The 24,978-nt window shown below is 42.0% G+C and overlaps 1 protein-coding gene across 1 annotated transcript; it reads left to right on the forward strand.

Annotated features, from left to right (window-relative positions):
* LOC134286100 (uncharacterized) lies at window positions 1-24,171 on the forward strand. The gene is made up of 3 exons (XM_062847669.1): window positions 1-6,552; window positions 23,811-24,096; window positions 24,161-24,171. The coding sequence occupies exons 1-3, from the start codon at window positions 1-3 to the stop codon at window positions 24,169-24,171; spliced, it is 6,849 nt and encodes a 2,282-aa protein (XP_062703653.1).
* Window positions 24,172-24,978: the final 807 nt, after the last annotated feature.

A 24,978-nucleotide genomic window follows, 5' to 3' on the forward strand; every position in this document is an offset into this window, starting at 1 on the left:
ATGCCCACCACTACGCGAGCTGCCGCGAAGGCCACTGCTGGGGGATCCCAGGACATTTGCGAGAGATGCAAAACTCCTCATCACGTAGCAGAAATGGTAGCCTGTGACCAATGTCGACGTTGGTACCATCGTGCGTGTGCGGAGGTGGCGGAGAGCTTCAACGGTAAGTGGACATGCAAGGATTGTACTTCCATAGTGACCATCAGTGGAGCCTCGATTTCGGGAAGAACCAGTAGCACATCTCGGTCAACAAGGGTTCAGCTACAACTCATGCGACTGGAGGAGGAGAAAAGGGCCCAGGAGAAGCTGATCCAAGAACAGCAGGAGCAGGATCGTATCCTGCAGGAGAAGGCTCGGGCCGCGAAAGCTGCATTAGACAAAAGGTATCTCGATGAGAAGTATGCCCTGCTTCTAGCTGATGCCGAAGATGACGATGCTGGAAGCCACAGGAGTCGTCGAAGCCGTTCGAGTAGGAACAGTCAGGTGAGAGAGTGGGTCCAAGGACTGGATGAAGCTGCCGGAGGTAATCCAGTTCCACAACACGTAGAAGACATCTTCCCGCCGTTTACGATTGGCAGTGAGGTCAACGTACCCGTCGGTGGAATGCTCGCAAAATATACAGGAGCAGTTCGCAAACTTACACCAAATCCATCGGTAGTTGGGACAAGCGGGGGAAATCAGCAGCACTCGTCCAGACCTGCAAGCGACTGGCTTGCCGACAACGTTGGTACTGAGGGCATGAGTACCACAGCCGGTATGAAGAACCCGATTACAGCGTCCACTCCTATTCGAATGGAGTGTGTAGGTAGGCAACCGACGGCACGAAGCATGGTACAAACGCAATCATCGTTGTATGTGCAGCCAGTGGTAACACAACCAGTGTATACACAATCGGTGTTTGCCCAACCAATGCAACCTCCACCCATTCGGCCGAAGCTCGTCCCACGACCACCATTACCAACGTTCTTGTTCCAAGAACCGATTTCAAGGCCATCAGCTGATAACGTACGTTCGTCGCTCCCGCCGATAAGTGAGTCACCGCTGCTACAGTCTAGGGTCGGACAATGTACACAGTTGCCTTCATCGAACTCTGTCCCACAACAGCTACATGCTTCTCGAACTTTGGTACCGCCACCGTCACAGCCTTCGCAGGTAGTGCAGTCGTCGATTGATGCTTCCATCCAGTTAGCAGAGCAGATATCGAGCATGCAACTACCACCAACGACACGGGCGTCGTTCTCTCAGCTGTCGTCTCGGCAGCCACACACACTTGCGTCGGCGATGTGTGATGAGCTAGTGGAACAATCGCAGCCCCCATCTGTGTTACGAGAATCAATTTCGTACACCCCGCAACCACAGTATCCATCCGCTCCGGAGAGATTGGCATCACAATCACCGGAGCATCAGACGTCGTCGCCAGTACCGCTACAACAACAGAGCGAGCCATACGCTGCACAGCTGCGGCAGATGCAGGTTCAACAATCGATGTGGGGACAATTCCAGCAGCAGTTGTCGGCTAGGCAAGTGGTGCCGAAGGATCTTCCGATGTTTACTGGCTGCCCCGAAGAATGGCCACTTTTTATTAGCAGCTTCTGTAATTCCACAACGATGTGTGGATATTCTCAAGCCGAGAATTTAATGAGACTGCAGAAATGCCTTAAGGGCAGAGCATTGGAGGCCGTTCGGAGTAACCTGTTGCTGCCATCTTCGGTCCCGAAAGTGATGGAAACTCTTGAGACTTTGTTCGGGAGCCCAGAGCGACTAGTCCAGTCGCTGCTCAACAAAGTGCGCAGCGTTCCTACTCCAAAGGCTGAAAGGCTCGAGAGCCTGGTAAATTTCGGCTTGGTCGTGCAAAACCTTGTCGGGCACTTAAAGGCTGCCAACCAGCAAGCCCATCTGTCCAATCCAACTCTACTACAGGAGCTGGTGGATAAGTTGCCACCACACCTTCGACTGGACTGGGCATTATACAAAAGAAGCACTGGTGTCGTCGACTTAGGAACGTTCTGCGACTACATGAGTGCCATCACGTCAGCAGCGAGTGATGTGGCCCACTTCACCGATTTTGACGGATCTCGCGGTGTTGGAAACGAGAAACCGAGGAAGGAAAAGGCCTACATCAACGCTCATGTTTCTGCCGAACCAAGGAGAATAGAGCAGCATGGAAAGAAGGTGGATACCCAAGAGAGGCCGTGCTATGTCTGCCAGAGCGTGAAACATCGAATAAGGGATTGCAACAAGTTTAAGTCCATGTCGTTCGGGGATCGCATGAAGGCGGTGGAAACTCATCAACTTTGCTTGGTTTGCCTGGTGCCGCATGGAAAATGGTCTTGCAAATCAACACGTACCTGTGGCATAGGAGACTGCGCCAAAAAACATCATCCAGCATTACACCCAAGCCAACAATCGGCGGCCAAACCAACGACTTCCGACTGTTCTGGAGCACGGTCGAAATCCGATGCCATCGTGAATGTCCATCGTTGGAACCACCACACTACGATATTCCGTGTAGTACCGGTGGTATTGCACGGAAAAGAAGTCAAAATATCCACCTTTGCCTTCCTCGACGAAGGTTCATCGTCTACATTGATTGACCAGGAGTTAGCCGATATGTTGAACCTTGAAGGTAAACGGCAACCGCTGTGTTTGACATGGACTTCGAAGGTTTCACGTCATGAAGCAGATTCCCGAATGGTTTCACTGAGGATTTCAGGGAATGAAGACAGCGAAAGCTTCCCTCTGGTGGATGTCAGCACTGTGAGACAGCTGGATCTTCCGGTGCAGACATTACAGTACGATAAATTGTCACGTCGGTACAAGTATTTGGCCGGACTTCCGGTTAAAAGTTACGAGGCCGCTATTCCGAGAATCCTGATAGGGTTGGACAACACAAAGCTGTCGTTGCCCATCAAGATACGAGAAGGGCAGCACGGCGGACCAGTGGCAGCGAAAACTAGGTTGGGATGGACTGTCTTCGGAAGCACTGACGGCACTAAGGTGGACTTTCGGTCCCCAGTATTGCACATCTGCAAAAGCACGGAGGAAACCGACCTACACGACCTGGTGAAAGGCTACTTCGCAATGGAGAATCTTGGCGTTTCCATAGCCGAAGGACCAGAAGCAGCAGCAGATCGACGAGCGAAGGACATTCTACGGCGAACAACGATCAAGCGTGCCGACGGGCACTATGAAACCGGATTACTGTGGCGGTACGATTTAGTGGAATTACCATCGAGCTACGGTATGGCCGAACGTCGTTTGCTTTGCCTGGAGCGGAAGCTGAGATCTAATCCAGAACTGAAAGAGAGCTTGGAAAGGCAAATTTCCGAGTACCAGGTTAAAGGCTATGCTCACAAAGCAACACCCCAGGAGTTGGCAAATAGTGATCCGCACCGTACATGGTATCTTCCACTAGGAGTGGTAACGAACCCACGCAAGCCAGGGAAAGTGCGTATTATCTGGGACGCGGCCGCCAAGGCGAATGGTGTGTCTCTTAATGATGTTCTGCTGAAGGGCCCAGACCTTCTTACGTCGTTGCCAGGGGTATTGTGCCGTTTTCGTCAGCGAGAGGTGGCGATTGCAGGTGACATTCGCGAAATGTATCACCAGTTGAAGATACGAAAGGAGGACTGCCAGGCACAGCGCTTTCTCTACCGGAGCGACCCGTCTCAGAAACCAGACGTTTTTGTGATGGATGTGGCGACCTTCGGTTCGACTTGTTCGCCCTGCTCGGCGAACTTCGTAAAAAACAAAAACGCACTAGAGTGGAAGACAGAACATCCAGAAGCGTCAGCGGCGGTGATAGAGAACCACTATGTAGACGATTACCTGGACAGCCGCGATACGGAGCAGGACATGGCAAACTTGGCGTCAGACGTACGGAAGATTCAGGCAGAGGCTGGGTTCGAGCTACGAAACTGGCGGTCGAATTCCAAAAAAGTGTTGCAGTCTCTTGGAGAAGATGCAGCGATCCAAATGAAGGAATTTAGAGTCGACAAGGAAAGTCAGGTGGAACGCGTTCTTGGAATGGCGTGGTTACCAGATGTAGATATGTTTGTGTACTTCGTCAAGATGCCGGACGACATTGAGCGCTCGGATTCTACAAAGGTCGCTACGAAGCGTAGTATTCTAAGGTTCGTCATGAGCGTGTTCGACCCGCTTGGGTTGATTTCGAACCTGCTCGTCCACGGTAAGGTGATCATTCAAGATTTGTGGAGAGCTAAAGTGGGATGGGACGACACTATCCCAGCGGAAATACAGCACAACTGGTTGCGGTGGATCGAACATCTATCCAAATTGGAGAAACTTCAGATTCCACGATGCTACTTTTCCGGCTACGATCCGGATAGTCTTCATTCATTGCAGCTCCATATTTTTGTAGATGCAAGTGAGAGTGCCTTCGCTTGCGCTGCTTATTTTCGTATCGTCGATCGTGATCTGCCGAGATGCGCTTTGGTAGCATCAAAGACCAAGGTGGCTCCGCTGAAGCCGCTGTCAATCCCACGATTGGAGTTGCAGGCAGCAGTTATTGGAAGCCGAATAGCAAAGTCCGTCGCAGAGTATCACACGCTGTCTGTAAGTCGCAGATTTTTCTGGAGCGACTCCAAAACAGTTCTTTCCTGGATCGGATCAGACGCTCGGAAGTATCGCCAGTACGTAGCAGTACGTATTGGTGAAATCCTGGAAGAAACTCAGCCTGATGAGTGGCACTGGGTGCCCACAAAACACAACGTTGCGGATGAAGCCACCAAATGGGGGAAAGGTCCAACGTTTCATCCGGACAGTCGATGGTTCACGGGACCGGACTTTCTCTTCCAGCCGGAGGATAAGTGGCCACAGCAACAGATACCAGTAGCCGATACGGAAGAAGAACTACGAGTTGTACATGTGCATCGTGCAAAGATAATCGAGCCGTTCATCGATTGCGACCGGTTCTCCAAATGGGAACGAATCCTCCGTGCCACAGCGTATGTGTATTCGTTCATTGGTCGATACCGAGATTTCGGTAAGCAAGGGGTTTCGCGAGCCAAACGTGAGTTGACGCAGGAAGATATGCAGCGAGCAGAGAAAGCTTTGTGGCGGCTTGCTCAAGCCGACGCCTACGCCGAAGAAATAACCATCTTGCAGAAAGAATCAGACGGACACCGTCCGTTAAAACTCGACAGAAGCAGCTCAATTCGTCAACTGTCTCCGTTTTTGGATGAGTTCGGGGTGATTCGTATGGCAGGTCGAACTGAAGCTTCACCGCTGGCAAGTTACGATGCAAAGTTCCCAGTAATCTTGCCGAAACAACATCGTGTGACTGAACTTCTGATCGACTGGTACCACAGACGATTCGGCCACCACAGCAACGAAACTGTAGTCAACGAAATTCGTCAGCGTTATCACATTTCCACTCTACGGATAGTGGTACGCAAAGTTACAAAGAAGTGTCAGTGGTGCACAGTGAACAAGGCGCTTCCTGTAGTCCCCAGGATGGCTCCTCTACCAGAAGCACGTGTTACTCCGTTCGTGCGTCCATTTTCAATGGTCGGCATCGATTATTTTGGACCATATATTATTAAAATTGGCCGAAGTCACGTGAAGCGTTGGGTGGCACTCTTCACTTGCTTAGTTGTTAGAGCAGTACATCTAGAAGTAGCGGCGTCACTCTCCACCGAATCTTGCAAGTTAGCTCTTCGTCGCTTCATCGCTCGTCGCGGGGCACCATTGCAAATCTACTCCGACCACGGAACAAATTTTGTCGGTGCCAGTCGCGAATTGGCTAATCAAGTGGCATCTTTGAACCGAGAGTTAGCGGAAACCTTCACGGATATCAACACTCGTTGGCTGTTCATTCCACCATCTTCCCCGCACATGGGCGGTGCGTGGGAAAGAATGGTCAGAGCAGTTAAGACAGCAATGGAATCCATCAACCACTCTCGCGCGCCGTCCGAAGAAGTGTTCCAGACAATACTTTGTGAAGCAGAGTCAATGGTCAACTCAAGACCCTTGATGTACATTCCGCTGGAGACTTCGGACAAGGAGGCATTGACTCCGAATCATTTTATTCTTCTCAGCTCTAACGGAGTCAAGCAGCCGGAGAAAATTTCGACTACAGAAGGTGAATCACTTCGCACCGGTTGGAACTTGTGTCGATACGTCCTGGACCAGTTCTGGGTAAGGTGGATCCGGGAATATCTACCGGTCTTAACACGGCGCACCAAATGGCACGATGAAGCCAAGCCTATTCGAGAAGGAGATCTAGTATTCGTAGTCGGAGAGCCGACTCGGAACCGATGGCCTCGTGGTAAGGTCGTTAAAGTTATACCGGGTAAGGATGGCCGCATCAGGCAAGCAGACGTTCAGACGAGTTCAGGAATTCTACGCCGTCCAGTGGTTAAACTAGCGGTGCTCAACATACTACCAGAAGGTAATTCTGCTGCACCGGAGCAGCATTACGGGGAGGAGGATGTAGCAGGAGGCGTTACACCCGTTGGAGTCGCTGCGAAAAAGCTCAATAGGGATGTTACAGAACTGACAGATGTCCCGTCAACTAATAGCTGTGCTAGTGTAGGTAGCGAATATATGAAATGTCATGACGAAAATTAATATCGAAAAAAGTGGAATGTGGTCCGTGCAGTTAGGCATGAATATGAAATTTGATCGTAATATTGGTATAGTTTGGAATTCAATCAAATAATGTCCGTAGAATGAGTTGCCACAAGCATACGATTGAATTAGTGCGTAATTATACAAAAACCATTGAAATTCCTATAAATTAGTTTGCTATATAGTTTTTGATACACTTTTAGGTTAGTTTCTTGCTCTAATAATCACTACTATCGCGGGATCAAACATATTTCTCTAAAATATTTCCATCAATACACTACCGTGAGTAAAACCTTTGTGAAATAATAGCTTATATTTATGACTAAGACACAAACTATGTTTAAACTAGGTATACAGACGAAAAAACACTCTACACGACGGCTACCAGAACATACAGGACGAAAAGCGTATACTAGAGTCACAGAGTTGTAAGTTGTTATTGAATATGTGTGGAAGATTTGCAATTATGGGTAAATTTATCTTTTAGCTTTAAAGCTGTTTCCTCAACGATGAAATACATGAGAATTGCTACAAGAACTGTGTCTTACGTTTCTGTGTTCTGTGCCGTGCCAACAGGAAGTTTACATAGTGTTTTTTAAGTTTTTTATAATTTCCTCATGAAATCCTCTCAAAAGAAAAGTCTTCCAAAATATTTGAATGTTTTTTTCCAGGATCTTTTTTAGATAATTTCCTCAGCTAATTAGTACTAAAGAACTAGAGTACTGAACTTTTTTTTTGCAAATTTTATGTTAAAGTTTATCAATGAATGTTTCCAAACATTCCTCCGTGAGATTCTTAAAACAATTCTTAGGGAACTCAAAAATCCTTGAGAAGTCTACAATGCGTAACGGTGTTTCACGATTTCTATTGAGATTTTTAAATAAATTTCACCAGAACTTTTAAGCAGAAATTCCTAAAAAAATATTCAGAATCATTGAGAATTTGCATTTTTTTTCTAGTATTTTTTTCCAGGAAGTTCTCCAGGTTTTCCAGTAGGGAATACTTGAGGTAATCCGCCAAGCCCTTTTTCTCCATGAACACCTCCACAAATTTTTCAGAAATTAACGGCAGTGTGACCTCATTCTTTTCAGAAATTTTCCTAGAGTAGAGTAGAGTAGAGTAGAGTAGAGTAGAGTAGAGTAGAGTAGAGTAGAGTAGAGTAGAGTAGAGTAGAGTAGAGTAGAGTAGAGTAGAGTAGAGTAGAGTAGAGTAGAGTAGAGTAGAGTAGAGTAGAGTAGAGTAGAGTAGAGTAGAGTAGAGTAGAGTAGAGTAGAGTAGAGTAGAGTAGAGTAGAGTAGAGTAGAGTAGAGTAGAGTAGAGTAGAGTAGAGTAGAGTAGAGTAGAGTAGAGTAGAGTAGAGTAGAGTAGAGTAGAGTAGAGTAGAGTAGAGTAGAGTAGAGTAGAGTAGAGTAGAGTAGAGTAGAGTAGAGTAGAGTAGAGTAGAGTAGAGTAGAGTAGAGTAGAGTAGAGTAGAGTAGAGTAGAGTAGAGTAGAGTAGAGTAGAGTAGAGTAGAGTAGAGTAGAGTAGAGTAGAGTAGAGTAGAGTAGAGTAGAGTAGAGTAGAGTAGAGTAGAGTAGAGTAGAGTAGAGTAGAGTAGAGTAGAGTAGAGTAGAGTAGAGTAGAGTAGAGTAGAGTAGAGTAGAGTAGAGTAGAGTAGAGTAGAGTAGAGTAGAGTAGAGTAGAGTAGAGTAGAGTAGAGTAGAGTAGAGTAGAGTAGAGTAGAGTAGAGTAGAGTAGAGTAGAGTAGAGTAGAGTAGAGTAGAGTAGAGTAGAGTAGAGTAGAGTAGAGTAGAGTAGAGTAGAGTAGAGTAGAGTAGAGTAGAGTAGAGTAGAGTAGAGTAGAGTAGAGTAGAGTAGAGTAGAGTAGAGTAGAGTAGAGTAGAGTAGAGTAGAGTAGAGTAGAGTAGAGTAGAGTAGAGTAGAGTAGAGTAGAGTAGAGTAGAGTAGAGTAGAGTAGAGTAGAGTAGAGTAGAGTAGAGTAGAGTAGAGTAGAGTAGAGTAGAGTAGAGTAGAGTAGAGTAGAGTAGAGTAGAGTAGAGTAGAGTAGAGTAGAGTAGAGTAGAGTAGAGTAGAGTAGAGTAGAGTAGAGTAGAGTAGAGTAGAGTAGAGTAGAGTAGAGTAGAGTAGAGTAGAGTAGAGTAGAGTAGAGTAGAGTAGAGTAGAGTAGAGTAGAGTAGAGTAGAGTAGAGTAGAGTAGAGTAGAGTAGAGTAGAGTAGAGTAGAGTAGAGTAGAGTAGAGTAGAGTAGAGTAGAGTAGAGTAGAGTAGAGTAGAGTAGAGTAGAGTAGAGTAGAGTAGAGTAGAGTAGAGTAGAGTAGAGTAGAGTAGAGTAGAGTAGAGTAGAGTAGAGTAGAGTAGAGTAGAGTAGAGTATAGTAGAGTAGAGTAGAGTAGAGTAGAGTAGAGTAGAGTAGAGTAGAGTACACAAAGACACGCACACACATACATACACACAGACATCAGCTCAATTCGTCGAACTTCGTTGATTGATATATGTGACTTGATTTTCCGCGCCTTCTTTCAAAAATTCGTTTTTGAGTGAATATATAGCCTTTCAGTACACTTCAGGAAACTAGCTTCAATCCAGAAACAGACAACTGGAATTTTGACAGACTTTTCACTAGGACCCTGATTCCGGACTCTGTCAGAATGATTCCATCCACCAAAAGAAAGAAACCTTCTTCGCCCAAAGTGGACAACCAGCTTCCGCACGCTTGAGGTCGGAATATGACGAGCTCCCATCCTCTACCTTTCAAAAAATTACGCCTCTCACTCGGAAAAAAGTATCAACCGAGCTGTAAAAAGCTTCCGAATGGTCTTCTCCCTTCATTGGGCCATCTGAAGTGTCCATCAGTTTGGACAGTCCTCGGTCGGAAGCAACTAGCACTTCCACGACAAGCCGAACCTGCAGTGTGCGACGGATGGTGCTTTTTGCCGCCTCATTCAACGAGTTGCAACAGCAAGGAAAAGAACCAACGACGACACAATGAAGTGGCAGCCCCATTTGGCGAATAATAATAACCGAGTTTACTGAGCTGTAAGATTTAAATTTGAAGCCATAAGAAAATGATTGCCCCCATCAACTGGCGCGCGTGCTTTAATGATGTCACCGTCGTCGTCCATCCAGTGAGCCATTTACACCGTTTGACAGCAGTGTTATACTCTGACTGTCTCTGAATACGGATGACCTTCTTGGTGATGACTTCGTTGGCGAAGGATGGCCGACCGTTAGCCTAGATGACCCGAGTTGACATCATGATGTATGGATGAGTTGAGGGATGGTCATTGACGTCGCGGCTGAAAGTCAGAGAGAAATATTTTATTCTTTATAATTCAATTAAATTTTATTACTGCACAGGCCATTTGGATAAAATTTTGTTTGCTTCGACATTCTTATCAGAGAATTGAGGATTTGATCAACGATTTTATCTGAGATTTTTTTTTATTGATAATACTTTCATTTGAAACGTATAGTTTCACAATTGTTAATGACAAGGGTAATAAAGTATGCGGTGACTACTTGGCATCACACATTCTCTACACAGAATCAATTATCCACAAGAATTTTTCAGGGCAATTTTCAAGGTGCACATGTAACAGATAATTTGTTCTACGAGCCTTACAGCTTGATGCACGCATTCACTGGTGTCGCCTCAGCAAGGCTAGCTAATAAACACAGAAAATTCTTTTATAAAGCGAAGATAAAAATAAACATTTAAAAAATACTCCTTTTGTAAACCTGCGTCTTTAGACGTGTAGAAGTAGATGCATGATGCATAGTCAGCCCCATCTGTCGATAGACAGTGAACCACTTCGCGACTAAGAAAACGTCCCAAGCCACAGCCCTGCGTGCGTTCTTAGAAAGCATTCACCTTGTGTCCTCCGAGAACGAGCGAGCATCCTTTATTCTTACGCCAGCCTTTGGGCGCCATGATGCGAAAACATGGCGGAGAAAGCCAGAAGATAGCATCCAGGTTGATAAAAATCTTAATAATTTAAGCATTTTAATTTTCAAAAAGAGGAAAACAAAAAACGACGCGAAGAAAAGGCGATTTAAAGGGATGCAAGCTGGGGCTTTCACGGTGGTGTGTTTCCTTTCATCTTTTCATTTTTATGAACTAGGCCATGAGCAACCTTCATCCACCCGTCATCGCTCGTCGTCCTGTTTGGAGGGACGCTTTTGAAAAAGTAAACAAAATGATATATAGAAGCAGATGTGTATCAGCTGTGGGCATTTCTGGATGTTCTAAGGAAGGATGATGCTTTCAGGTGCAGTCGACGGTATTTGTTCGTTTTTTCGGGTTTACCTAGTAGTCGACAGGAAAAACAGTCCACGAATGGTTGGTGCACCGTGGAACTAGTTACGAAATTTTATTTAAAAATTGTAACTGAGGTACATGCAATGTGAGCATGAAGTGAACTTTTGTTTCCAAGGTTCGCCAGTTTGCCAGAGATTCTTGGAAATAATTTCTCTAGGGATTTCATTAGTAATATCCCAAGATATTTCCTTAGGTATCCTCTAAGAATTTCTCGACGGATTCGTCTAGGCATTCCTAGAATTCCTCAAAGTGTTTTGCGGGGAAGAATTTCATCAAAGATGATTCTTCCATAGATTTCTATGGATATTTCACCAAGGATTTATCCTGGAATTCATTTAGGGTTTATTCGAAGGTTTTTTTCGAAAAATCCTTCCAAAATTTATCCCAAAATTTTCCTAGGTGCCTCTCAAGCAGGAATGCCATCTATACAGATGTGTCTGTATTATACAGATTTTAGAGCATCCGTACTGATTTTGTTCTATATGAAATACATATGTTTGAGCTAGATGAGCAATTTCTTTTTTGATTGGGATACAGATTTTTCACCCATATTTTGTATGAGATATATCTGTATACAGATTTGTGTGATACAGATTTTCCTAAAAAAATAATCTGTCATCCCTGCTCTCAAGGAAACCTCCAGTAATACTCCAGTAGAGTCTAGAGATTACGCCAAGAATTTCTGTAGTTATTTCTTTGCAGGAAATAATTGATTCCGTATTTCACACATTTCCTCCTACGCAACGTTTATTCGTATGCATGTAATGTACGTTCGAATCAATCTTTTTTCGAATCGAGCCCAGCATATCTAAGGTAATAGGGTTAGCATGTGTTTCAGCCAGTCTTCGGTTTATTTTTTGGAAGTTTTTTTTTTCAGCCATTCCTTAGACAATTCCGAAATACAAAATTAGGCTTACTCAAAGAATTTACAAAGGAACTGCAATTTCCAAAAGTATAGCCCAGGAAATTGAAAAATGGAATTACCGAATCAACCAAATCAACTTGGTATCCTCGAAGCGATTCTCAAGAGAAAACCAGAAGAGATTCCCGAAAACTTCCTGGGACACGGTTTAAAATGACCATTTTAGCGAAATTCTTAATGGAATTCTTGGAGAAATCGTCAAAGGAGTTCCAAGCAAATCTAGATGGAATGTCCGAAAAAAAATGAAAGTATGTATTTATTTTCGAAATAGATTTTTTTCAAAAGAAATTCCCAAAAGAAATCATTAAGAATTTTGACGAAGAAATGTCCAAAGCAATTACCGAAGAAGTTCTCAAAGTAATAATCGAAAAGGTTTTTAAAAAAATCAGAAGAATTGAAATTTTCAAAAGAATAGCTTTACCAAAGAAATTTTCGTACCAAGTTACATCGGATTTGCTGAAGATATTTCGTAAGAAGCTGTTGTAGGAATTTCATAAACAATTACTGAAGAAATCTCGTAGAAATGGTGTATAGAATTCTCATAGTCTATAGACGTTGTCAAAGGAATTACCAAAAGAAATTGGTCAACGTGGATTTCATGCCCCGTGAAATGTTCGATATATATACAATTTTGGTTTTTTTGGCGTCACCAGGGGATAAATCATGAACCAAGGACTCAGACCCATGCACAGTAAAGGCGTCAAGGGAGGGGTTTATTTCTCAATGTTTACAAAAGACGGAGGGGCGCCTAGTGTATGGAACTTCGGCGATGGGAGGGGTTTAACCCCCAAAAACCCCTCCTCTGTGCACGGGCTTGCAAGGACTCATTTGTCAGATGGTTTTTAGCTTGTTGAATAACTTTGCCGACGACGACATCATTTGGGATGCGGAAGGAAAAGTGTTGGAGTATTTACGACACTGGCGTTGCCCAGCGGAGGAATCTCGAACCAAAGTTGTTGTTTCCAGCTATTTCTTTATCTGATGAACAACTTTGCTGAAATCGACATACTTCTAGCTCATAAATGTGTTTGACATGTGTTAACACTCGACGCCACCTAGCGTATAAGTCTCTAACCTTGGATTCAGTTGTCTGTAAGCTTTGAATGGCACAAAATTTCCAAATGGAGAAGAACGTGCCTCTGGAGCCGACCAACTGATGATCGATGGGAAGAGTTACACTTCATGTAAGGGTAGTTGTCAATCTGGAACGTTTAAACCTATTTTGAAAATACTCCCGAGGAACTTTTGGAAGAATCCTTGAAGGAGTTCCTGGAGGAATCTTTGGAGAGACTGTCGGAGCAATCACTAGATGATCTTCAAGAGAAACCACAACAGTATCTCCTGCAAAAAAATCAAAGAAGAAATCTCTTAGAGGAATCCCTGATGAAACTTTTGGACATATTACAACATAAATTTAAGGTGGAGAACCTGGATAAACTCCATGAGAAACCCTGAAACATATCGGTCAATACTACAGTACCAGGCCAACTCAAGATGCAAGATCTCTCCGGCAATCCCAGGGTCGGCTAGCTACTGGTTAATCAAGTGAACTTTCTCGATTCAAAATAACGAACTCACGGAACCTTTCACTTTTCTTTGTATAATTTTATTAAAAATCCTATTTGTGTCATGTGCGTGTTGTTCTGTATATAAACTCTGTGTTAACTTGTTATGTGTGTCTTATGCTATTCGATGGTAGGGTAATTGTTCCCATCGTAGTCGTAGTACCTAATGTTGCGGTAATGGCAATTGAGCACTTTTTCGACTGAAATGTTACCCAAAGGTATTTTTAATAGATGTATGGTGCTTAAATTATGAGATTGCACCATTTGTTTACTTGAGATTTTTCCAAAAACCTATTTAAAAAAAAATCCTTAATGTGTTTGCGGCTGTGTTCCTATTGTTGCGGTAGTGTTCCTAATGTTGCGGTATCCCATATGATTTCAATGGGATACCGCAACAATAGGAACAAATACCGCAACATTAGGAACACAATGTTCATTCAGATGAAAACGAATAAAATGCTCATAACAACATCAAAGTGGCAATATTTCGTTATTTTCCCGTAGATTAAGGATGGATTTTATTATTTTAAATTCAATCCATATAAAAAGTTTGCTTGGGGCGATATAACTGTGGTTTAAACATGAACCCAGTGCTTAACTCCTCCATGATCGGATCAATTACATTGCCGCCACATACCGCTGCTGTTTGATGACGGTGAGTTCGTTGGCCGACACAGCGACGCCTGTCCAGCTCTGTGGCCGGAAATCTCGCTGGATGGCAAGGCGAGCGGTATCTAAGGCCGATAGAGTAAGGTGGGGCAAAAGTTCGACCTTAGTTGAAAATTCAACTTTTTTCAAGAAATCGTAGCAGATAAAAATAAATGAATACCGTGTGGTGATTCTACCATCCATGAGCTAAAAATTTGCTGAACAAAGTTACGCCAAATGTCTTTTCAATTTTGAGCTACAACACTTTTTGTATGTGTATCTAATTCGAACTCTTGCCCCACCACTGGGGCAAAAGTTCGAATGTAGTGTTTGTGGAATTTCACTAACCGTAGCACACTATTTCGACACTTTGGTAATCTGAATACCTAAAACCAATTCATATTTTATGTTGGAACTGAAATAGACTTTAAAGTTTGATCTGGATTTTACCCAAATCAGGGTTAAATTTCCTACACCAAAAATTAGTAGTTCTCCGTCAAATTCAGATGAAACAAAATTTTTTTCAACTTAGATCGAATTTTCTGATTAATTTTATCATTTTTAGTGATAATATGTACATTTTGCAGAATTTTAGGTTTTTACCTTAAGTTGCTACATGACTCGAACTCATGCCCCACAATTCGAACTTTTGCCCCACTATGTGTAAAATACGACTTCCAAATCTTTTTTGCAAAAAGTTATACATGCTAAAGCATCTTCAAAATATACCTAGTTACGCCCCAAAATAAAATATCGAATTCGATTTCATTACAATTCCATTCAATGCATTGGAAGGACCATCACATATTACAATTTTTTGATCAAAAACCAACATTTTGTCATAACTTTTCAAAATATTGATCAATTTTCATAATTTTTGGAGTGAAAGACTCTTTTTCGAAAAGGCTTCGAACAACCTTGACACCCGAACTTGCCCCACTCGAACTTTTGCCCCACTTTACTCTACTCGGCCGACGGATCAGCGGACGTTGCCTTGGGGGGAGGCTAAGTGCAGGCGTGTTCCCTCTTAGGCGCAATCGACCGGCTGTGGCATGGGAATAGCAAATACAGGAGAAATTCTTCAGAAATTCAAGAAAAATTTCTCAAAGAATACCAGCAAAACACCCTGAAGGTATTTTCATACAAATCTCTGAGGAAACATATTATGAAATCCTTGAATGAATTCCAGAAGAAACCTTTGACGAACTACAAGAGAAAATTCCTGGATGAGCTGCTGAAGGAGTACTTGTAAGAGGTCCTGGTAAAACCTCTCATGCCATTCCAGGCGAAATTCTACTGGGATAAATCCTTTAAGGTTTTCATGGAAGAATCCCTGAAGAAACATACAGATGGATCCTTGAATGAACAGAAGGATTTTCTAGCAGTCTTGTGGATGCTATCGACTGGTAATTTTGTACTTGTGGGTTTTCGGCCTTGCAGTCTCCGGTGCAGTCAAAACGACATATATTTTCGATGCCTGACGTTTCGATAGACTATGCCATCTTGCTCAAGGGTTCTATTTAAACAAAATGGACATAGTACATATTAAAGACAAACATAAAAACTATAAAGGTGAACACAACTTACAGAAATATCGTTCTTCGTCTGGTGGTATGAATTGCACATGAATTATAGTCAAATTTTGGACGGATTTCATCAATGTCATACAATTTTACAAACAATGATAAAAATAAACAATTTTACATAACATTTAAGACATTACTAACTATTTTTGTCAGGAAAAACTGGGAAGTTTTGCATGGTGGATCACTATTCTGATCGTCACTATGCTATTCTAATTTTAAACCGTCAATTTGATTCCAGTCAGAAATTTGATTGAATATTGCGTACAAGCTCTGTGGACTTTAGTTTCCTATTGGGTGTCATTGTCGTTAGTGTAAGTGATGTCAGTTATTTGCCTATCTATTTACGTGGTTTGTTTTGGTTCTTGTATTTAGTGTGTGTAATATTCCTGCATACATCATACTTAAGGTGAAACTGGAAGCAATTTCTCATTTTTTCAGTTTTTAATTTTTTGTTAAACAACGAAGCAATATTTTTAAAATCGGTTTTCGTACACATGTAGAGAATGGTTCAAGGTATCTTCTGAAATTTTTTGAGGTGGAAAATGTTTTCCATTTTTGCAGAAACCATTTTTTTTTGTGAAATTTTGTTCAAAAATGGTTTTTGCAAAAACGAAAAACATTTTCCACTACAAAAAAAATCAGAAGATACCTTGATCCATACTCTACATGTGCACGAAAACCGATTTTGAAAATATTGCTTCGTTATTTTATAAAAATCAAAAACCAAAAAGTGAGAAATGTATCCAGTTTCGCCTCAAGCTGTCGCAATCACTTCGTTTGTTTACCGTCCTGTCTGTGTTAATAATGTGGCACACTTCCAGAACGGGGAGAGCGGAGAAACGTCGATGGTGGTCGAGTATCTCCGTTCTGTCCAAATCGAAACGATGTTTCCTAGCGGGATTACAGAAGACGTTCCTGGAAGATTCCAACATCAATTTTCTGAAATACCCCATGAAAAATTCCTTGAGAAACCCTAGGAAAACTTGCAGGATGACCCTTGAAAAACTCCCGGAAGAAAGAATTTCTGAAGGAATTCTTCAAGAAATCGCAGAAGAAATCCCTCAACGAACTTCAGGCGTAGAATTTCAGTGGGAATCCCTAAAGTACTCAGGGAGGAATTCATCAACGAATTTCTGAAGGCATCCCAGAAGGATTTCCTGGGGGAATCCCTGAAGAGTTCCTGAAAGAGTCCCTGAACAAATTCCTGGAGAAGCCCCTGAAGAGGATCCTAGAGGAATCCCTCAAGAAATAAAAAAAAAATACTCTAGAAGCTTCAGGTGAAAAAAGCAGGAAATTCTGAAAGAAGTCCTTGAAAATTTTCCAAAAGAATTCCTAGGGGAATCCTAGAGGAAGTTCCTGAAGGAGTATCTGCAGAATTCCACGAACGAGTTCCTGGAAAAATACCTGAGGGAGTTTCTGGAGAAGTTCTTGAAAGAATTTAAGAAAAGATTCCTGAAAAAGTTTCTGGATAAATCTCTCCAGCAGTTCCAGGTTCCCTTAACCCTTTGGAGCCGGACTGTTTCGCCACTGCTGCCGCAACCTCGCTGGTCTCGAACACGTTTGTTAGGGTCGGTTTCATCACCGGGGTCATATATGACCCCTCCGGCTCCAAAGGGTTAAAGAATTCCTGAAAAATCGCAAAAATCCTGAAAGTGATTCCTGTAGAAATTATTGAAGAAGTTCAACACCCAAACACTCCATGACCCCCCCTCCCCCCCCCCCCTTGTGCACGAGCTTGGTCTGAGACCAATTGATCAGGATAGTCTATTTTGGGCACTTACTGCTATATCTCAATCAATTTTAAACCGATTGAGCTGAATTTTTGAACACAACTATATACTGCACGAATATTATCGTGTTCCAAAAAACAAGTCAATCGCTTCAAAAATTACTGAGTTATTGCAGCAAGTGCCCAAAATAGGACCCCTGCCCAAATGGTCCTAGACCCTACCTGATGATATAATAACATTGTGATATTCCTGCTATAATAGGATGCAAGATCTAGACGTAATCTAGCATATATGGAATAAAAGTTAGAGAATGACGCAGAGTTTATTGCATAATAACCAAAAATATGCCAACTTTCGTCACATTGCAGAATAACGACAGTGAAGAAATCTCTTGAGGAATATTTAATGAATTCTAGGCAAGCGTTCGGAATGGTTACTCATTCTCACAAAAATCGAATTCTCCTTCATGCCAGTTTTCAGCGAAAATCTGGCTTGCGGAAACTCACTTACACATTTTTACTTGTTCCCAGAGCAGCAAGAACATCGATTGCTCGATCATTGTGTCTTTACTTGACTGATGCTAACGATAATAGCTTTTATGAAGCAAATTTACTACCGCTTCTGTATAGATGGCGTGGTAGTGTGGTTAGAGTGCGTGTCTAGCGTTTGATTTCAGTAATGTTCCAGATTCGAATCCCTTGGCGGCCCATTAATTGTTAATTTGCTTCGAAGATCTTTTCGAGCGAATTTGGTGGGCAAAAATTTTGCTGAACTTTAAAGAATTATCTGTTGGTTGAAGTGATTTTCAGTGATCATTTGCCATTACTCTCCCCAAAGTTGTAAGAGTAAAAGTGTTCTTCATGCAAAAAACATTAAATAAACTCTACCACTGACGTGAGATCGTCATTCGTATAACTTAAACGAAAATTACAAACCCTGGTTCCAGGAGAAACGTCTGACGGATTTCTAGATGTATTACTTAAGGAACTCCTGAAAAAATCCCTGAAGGAGTTCCTGTGGAATCCTAGAAGGCGTTTCTAGAGGATCCTAAAGGGGCTGCTGAAAGAGTCCTTGAAGGAGTTACTGGTAAGAGCTTTCCAGCAATTCCAAGCGAAGTTTCTTTACGACTACCAGGAAAAATCTCTGAAGGTATTCATGAAGCAATCCTGGAAGAATCATTTTTTTTCCTCCCCTGTTGGGGAAATTAAGCCAATGCGTCAAAAAGGCTGAACTTTTGTGACATGTCTCGTTTTGATATTCGCATCTAGCCAGCTAATTACCATGTGTCAAGTAATCAGCTACTGCCACGAAGCATCGTTTCCCAGTCAGGTGCAATGGAATTGATAAACTCCAAGACCTTCCCAGGCTCTGCAGACCAGATCTCACAGGGTTGCAAGCAACCACTATTTAGAAATCTTTTCCTGTGCGTGCATAAAGCACCACAGCTGCAAAGCAGATGTTTCGAAGTTTCACGTTCCGTATTACAGAAACGACAGATATTACTCTGAATCTGGCCAATATTTTTAAAGTGATACCTGCTCGGGCAGTGTCCAGCTACTAGGCCAGTGTATGTTCATAGAGCTCTCATGTTGAGCTCCAAGAGCTTTTTGGTTTTATAGGCATTTGGTGTTATAAATCGTTTTGACTGATTGCAATTTTTGACATCCATCCAATTGGATATCACCCTCTGCTCAGCCCAGCATTTCAGGTCTATTTCTATTGTACAGTTTGATATACCGCAGAATGGTTCTGGGCCAGCAAACTGTAAATAGAACAATCATAAGAAGAATGTTTGAATCCATTAAGGATTTCTAGTGCGATTCCAGAAGAAATTTCTAAAAGATGCCAACACCAATTTCCAGGAGAACCCACTGAAGAAACTTCTCGATAAATCCCTGAAGAAGATCCTGGGGAAATTCAGAAGGGGATATCATGACCAAAATGATGTAGATAGCGTTAACTAAAAGCTACACATACACTCCTGATCAAAAGTTTGGGGTCACCCCCTCAAAAACATGTCATTTTTTTAGGCCTATATCTTCGCCAATTTACGTCCGATTTCAAAACCCTAGGTCTCATTCAAAAGACAATAAGTCAAAGAAACTTTGAACATGATGTAAAAGAAACTTTTTCAAAAAATTGTTGTATGTAAACTTAGCCCAAAGTTGCCAAATTTTCTAAAAAATGAATATAAACTTACGGCAGTGTCGCTGGAAATTGGGTCGACCAAATTTTAAGATGAGAGCGGTAATATAACCCATTTTCTATTAGCTTTCAACTGCTTTTTACAGAACTTAGCCAAAAAATCGAGAAAAAAAAGTTATTAGGTAAATTAACTCTTCATGTCATCGACCAAAAGTTTGGGGTCACCCCTCAACATGATGTATCAGCCAAAAGTTTGGGGTCACTATCGTAAAACATGGAATAGTGATTTGTTGATATCTTTGTCATCTTTCATACAATTTTAATTCTTCTTGGCTTATTTGAAACAAAATGAATGATACTTACTGCATAGACATTGAACCACACATATTTGTTGAAATTTACATACTAAAACTTAACGTAGAGTTGCTCATTTTTTGAAGTGTGGTAAAATGTGTTCACTTAACATAACATTTTTATATACAAAAATCGTTAAATACGTTAAGTTAAAGACATCAAACGTAAAGTTAGTTAATTCTCTTTTAAATGAGCCAAAAAGAATTAAAATTGAACTATAGATGACGAAGGTATCAACAAATCACTTTCCCATGTTCTACGAAAGTGACCCCAAACTTTTGGCTGATATATCATATTGAGGGGTGACCCCAAACTTTTGGTAGCTAAGTAAAAAGCAGTTGAAAGCTAATAGAAAATGGGTCATATTACCGCTCTCATCTTAAAATTTGGTCGACCCAATTTCCAGCGACACTGCCGTAAGTTTATATTCATTTTTTAGAAAATTTGGCAACTTTGGGTTAAGTTTACATACAATTTTTTTTTTAAAAGTTTCTTTTACATCATGTTCAAAGTTTCTTTGACTTATTATCTTTTGAATGAAACCTAGGGTTTTAAAATCGGACGCAAATTGGCGGAGATATGGGCCTAAAAAAATGACATGTTTTTGAGGGGGTGATCCCAAACTTTTGATCGGGAGTGTACATATCTTTCGGCTTTCCTGGGAAGCTGACTAGACCAATTAAGGACAGACTTGTTAGTATCCCAAAATGGTCGCCACAATGGCCGACTTTGACACCTACTCACGATTTCGAGGGCACAAATCTCTTTGTAAACAAAACCAGTGCACCTGAGCTTCTTATTTCAAGCTTATTACAAGTGAACAAGAACAGAATAATAAAATGCACTGTTGTTTGAAAATTGCTTCGTGAGATTTGTGCGTTTGAAGTTCTGATGCACTGTTGAAGCGGGATTTCATGACGTTTGTCCTTGAAGCAACGATGGACGGTGTGCAAAACTGCGTAAGGGTTTCGGGTGAACTACCCAGTTCATTCGAATCTCGCCGGGGACTGCAACAAGGTGATGGACACTCATGCCTACTATTCAACATCGCTCTGGAAGGTGTGATGCGACGAGCCGGGCTCAACAGCCGGGGAACTATTTTCACAAAATCCGGTATTGTATTTTGCTCTTGTCCCGAATTGCCAAGCATTCAATAAGACTCGGCTCTTTGCTCGTCTATTGGAGGCGTTTTTCCGTTCATCTGAGCAATCAATTCGAGCCACTTCAAATTATTGAAGAAAGCATGGTCACAAAAACGCGGATATTCCCGCGATGACCCCACCGTGCAACACCGCGTTGGGCACGTTGAATTTCATTCCCATTGCTGGAAGTCTTTTATTTTTGTTTTTTTTTTCTCCGTAGTTTGCCACTGAGCCCCGAGTTGTCTGCACGGCAAGGTAAACAAGATGCTTCAGCATATCTTGATTCGGGATAACTTTTGGGGAGATCCGTTCATCGTCGTCGTCGTCGTCGTCCTCATCGTCGTCAATCCAGTTCCTGGTATTAACGTGTGGTGAGGACTTACAAAACAAGGTACATCGCGAGCGATGGCAACGACGACGGCGGTTTTATCTATGAGGAAAATTGTGGCTAACGGAATGAATAAATTAAGAGGTACAGGTGCTGGCAGTACGGGCTGGAATGTCGTGTGAGTGGAAAAAAAGATGCTTGTTTGTTTACTCACCAAAAGCGAGCGTGCAGTTCGCGATGTTTCAAAAACAGTTTGAATAGGCCAAATGAAATGAATTCGTGGAAAAGGTTCGTACGAGTGGGATTTTTTGATCATAGATTTGCTGAGGGTGACGGGTTCGATTCCCGGTCGGTCCAGGATCTTTTCGTAAAGGAAATTTCCTTGACTTCCTTGGGCATAGAGTATCTTCGTGCCTGCCACACGATATACACATGCAAAATGGTCATTGGCAGAGGAAGCTCTCAGTTAATAACTGTGGAAGTGCTAATAGAACACTAAGCTGAGAAGCAGGCTTTGTCCCAGTGAGGACGTTACGCCAAGAAGAGGAGGAGAGGAGATTTGGTGAAATGGACATGTCGCAGAAATATGAACTGCTGCTACCAGTATTCAACTAAGTCTATAGTAGGAGTTTTCAGCCGTTTTCATTTCGGAAAAACTCGTTAAGCCTCGAGAATCCGAACTTTTTTTTTTAACTCAAGCTAAATTATTAGTTTATATGATATAATAATACTGAAGGATACTACCTCTACTGTAGTTTTTAACCAAAATTGCTTCTGAAGGCCATGGTATGACCGTCTTGTCACTCGCAAAACACGCAAATTGACCAGATCTTGAGCAAGTTTGATGTATATAGATCCATCGTGCTTTCTTGGAAAAGTCGTTAATGAGTTTTCATTGTCCGTTTGGCATCGATGATTTAATGTCAGTATTGTTTGAAGAAACGTAGTTTGACACTGCGCCTAGCATATCGTATAGCACCACAAAGAAGAACCTTCCCATTTTCAATTTTCAATTATTTTTTTTTCTATCTGAAACTTTTTCACAATTTATCACTGTTGAATTCCTGATTTACAATCAAGAAACCGTCAATGACAACCAAATGCAAAATTGTTGACATTCATTTTAGAACCAATGCAATGTAGAACAGTCAGTCCCATCTCGGGATCCGCACCGGAACCACCCGGGAAAAAACGGGACGTTGGGATTTATTTTGTTCAAAGCCACACACCCCATCGCACCCGGCTACTCCGTTGTTATATGGAAAGCACACCCGAGGGACGCAGATGGTATCTATTTGGGTGGTTCGCCTAGCTGCCCTGGGTAACGACCAAGAGTGCACGAGCCCGGAGTGAATATATTCTCTACCATCAATTACTGATTTGAATCTTTGCGCTGCTGCTTGACTCTTCCAGCCAGTAGCCTGGCGAGAGTTTTAGGTAGCTTGACGTCAGTTGTCAGCTTCATTGCAGTCGTAGGTACCTACCACACCGTGAGGCTGTTGCAAATGAGAAAGTGCAATAACGATTCGCTAGAATTGCCTCGGCTGCTAGAAGTAACATCCGAAATTGAAGTCGTTCACTCGGATCCGGTGTGATGGTGCAGAAGAGAATGGTGGGAGTTGAATTTATTTCGTAGTAAATAAGTTCAATCGATCTCTCTCTCTGGCAACGCAGAAATATGCAGATTCACAGAACTTGGTGTGAGCTACAGGAAGCGGCGAAGAACGGATTCTAATTAAGCATTTGCCATTGCTGTGATTGTTGAATCAATTGCACAGCCAAGGTTCTTTTAAATAAGATAACAGATTTATAACCATTTATTTATTTCATAGATGTCAACAACTCACAAGGCTTTCAAAGGAATTATTTGCATGTATGAACTAAGTAGAGATAACACGTAGTTGGTAGAGCAAAATACCACATGATTCCTAGAGTCAGAACAATTAAATTGAAGGTTTTTGGACCGCCGCATGATTTTCTAAATTAAAATGCTTTAAATAATTCAATAACAAGTCTTAAAAAAGGTCGCTCCGATATTGTCATAAATAATTCTACAAAGTATCGTAAGCGCCATTCCAATTTTTGTTGTCTTCGGGTGACAGAAAATTTCGAAAATGATCAAGAGTTTGATGCACAATGAAAAAAAAATATATATGCAAAAAATGTCTGTGTCGTTTACATCACTTTGCGTGGTTACGGCAGCCTAGACAATAATGCTGCAAAATAAACCGCTCAAACAGCTTGGGGCTAAACCGACTATTAAATCTTTATCGGTTGAATAACCATCAAACCACACTTCCCCCGCAGCATCCCCGAAGAATATTACATGCAAACGAAAAAAAAACACTTCTCAGCCACTGCTATCGGATGCCAGAAAACAAATTAACGCCAAAATTAACACATAATTTATGCTGAATTTACCACACACTCCACCGCACGACTCATGACCGCTCATCCACGTATATCCGTCCCCATTTGCAGCTTCCCATCGACCCAAGTGTATTTGTAGCACAGGCCACCCTTTCCAACTGGAAGGCTGCATCATTCCAATCCAACAACCGCAACCCATCACCCACCACCATGGTCGATCCCGGCAAGGACAACCAAAGCCATCCAAAACCGGACAACCAAAGCAAGGACAACCAGATCGCCATAAAAACTAACAGAGAAAGACAATTTCGAATCAATTCCGTCTCTAAAGAAGACTCATTCCATCCGAGGCGACCGAGAAGGATGCACTGGCAATCATCGTGTCCCGACTGGAGAGGTAGAATGAAATGTGTTAGGGTAGAAATCTACTTCATCACATGCGTTAATTCCCGTTACATCAGACGAAAAATAGCCGATAATTATAGAAGTAAAAAGATGTTAACTATTACATAATAACCACCTATAGCACTGAAAATCGAATAATTACGCAAAATTTCACTCCACATATGTACGACCTTACATTTTTTCTCGCTCTGCATTTGCCGCACCAAAACGCCAACTAGAGGCATTGTACTTCATCACTGTTCAATTTCCACTTCGCAATTTCTCAGGTACATTCTACTGTACATGTACTTCTTTAGAGTTGTCTCCACGGTCCAAAAAAAAAATCACCACCAGAAATTCCTATAAAAATTCATTCAGGATTTGTAATTTTTTTTTCTAAATTTTGTAGAAAGACATTTTTTACTAGATTTTGTTGAATGATTGCAGCAAGAATTTCTCCAAAAACATCTCCCAAGTATCCCTTTAGAATGCATTACTGTCTATGTCTATGTCCTTTGGAAATTTCTCCAGGGATTCCAAAAGTTCATGCAGGAATTTCTCCAGGAATTGATCTTAGGTCATCCTCAAGAATATTTCTTTTTCAAAAAATTCTCCAGAGATTCCTCTTGAAACCTTCAACGAATAGTTTCTCCAAAAATTCATTTTGGAGTTTCATTCAACTCTTAAGGAAATTCTTATAAGGTTTGCTCTAAAAGTTCGTATATTTCTTCAAATATTTCTGACGGACTTGCTCCAGAATTGCTTTTCTTTGGAAATTCTCAAAGAACTTTCCTGGAAATTTCTCAACAAATTCTTCAATGGGTTATTTCAGAAATTCCTCTATGGGTTTCCTTTGAAAAACCTAACATTTTCTCGGCAGCTCTTTCAGAAATTA

This window comes from Aedes albopictus, chromosome 2 (assembly GCF_035046485.1).
Source record: "Aedes albopictus strain Foshan chromosome 2, AalbF5, whole genome shotgun sequence".
Classification (NCBI taxonomy): Eukaryota; Metazoa; Arthropoda; class Insecta; order Diptera; family Culicidae; genus Aedes; species Aedes albopictus.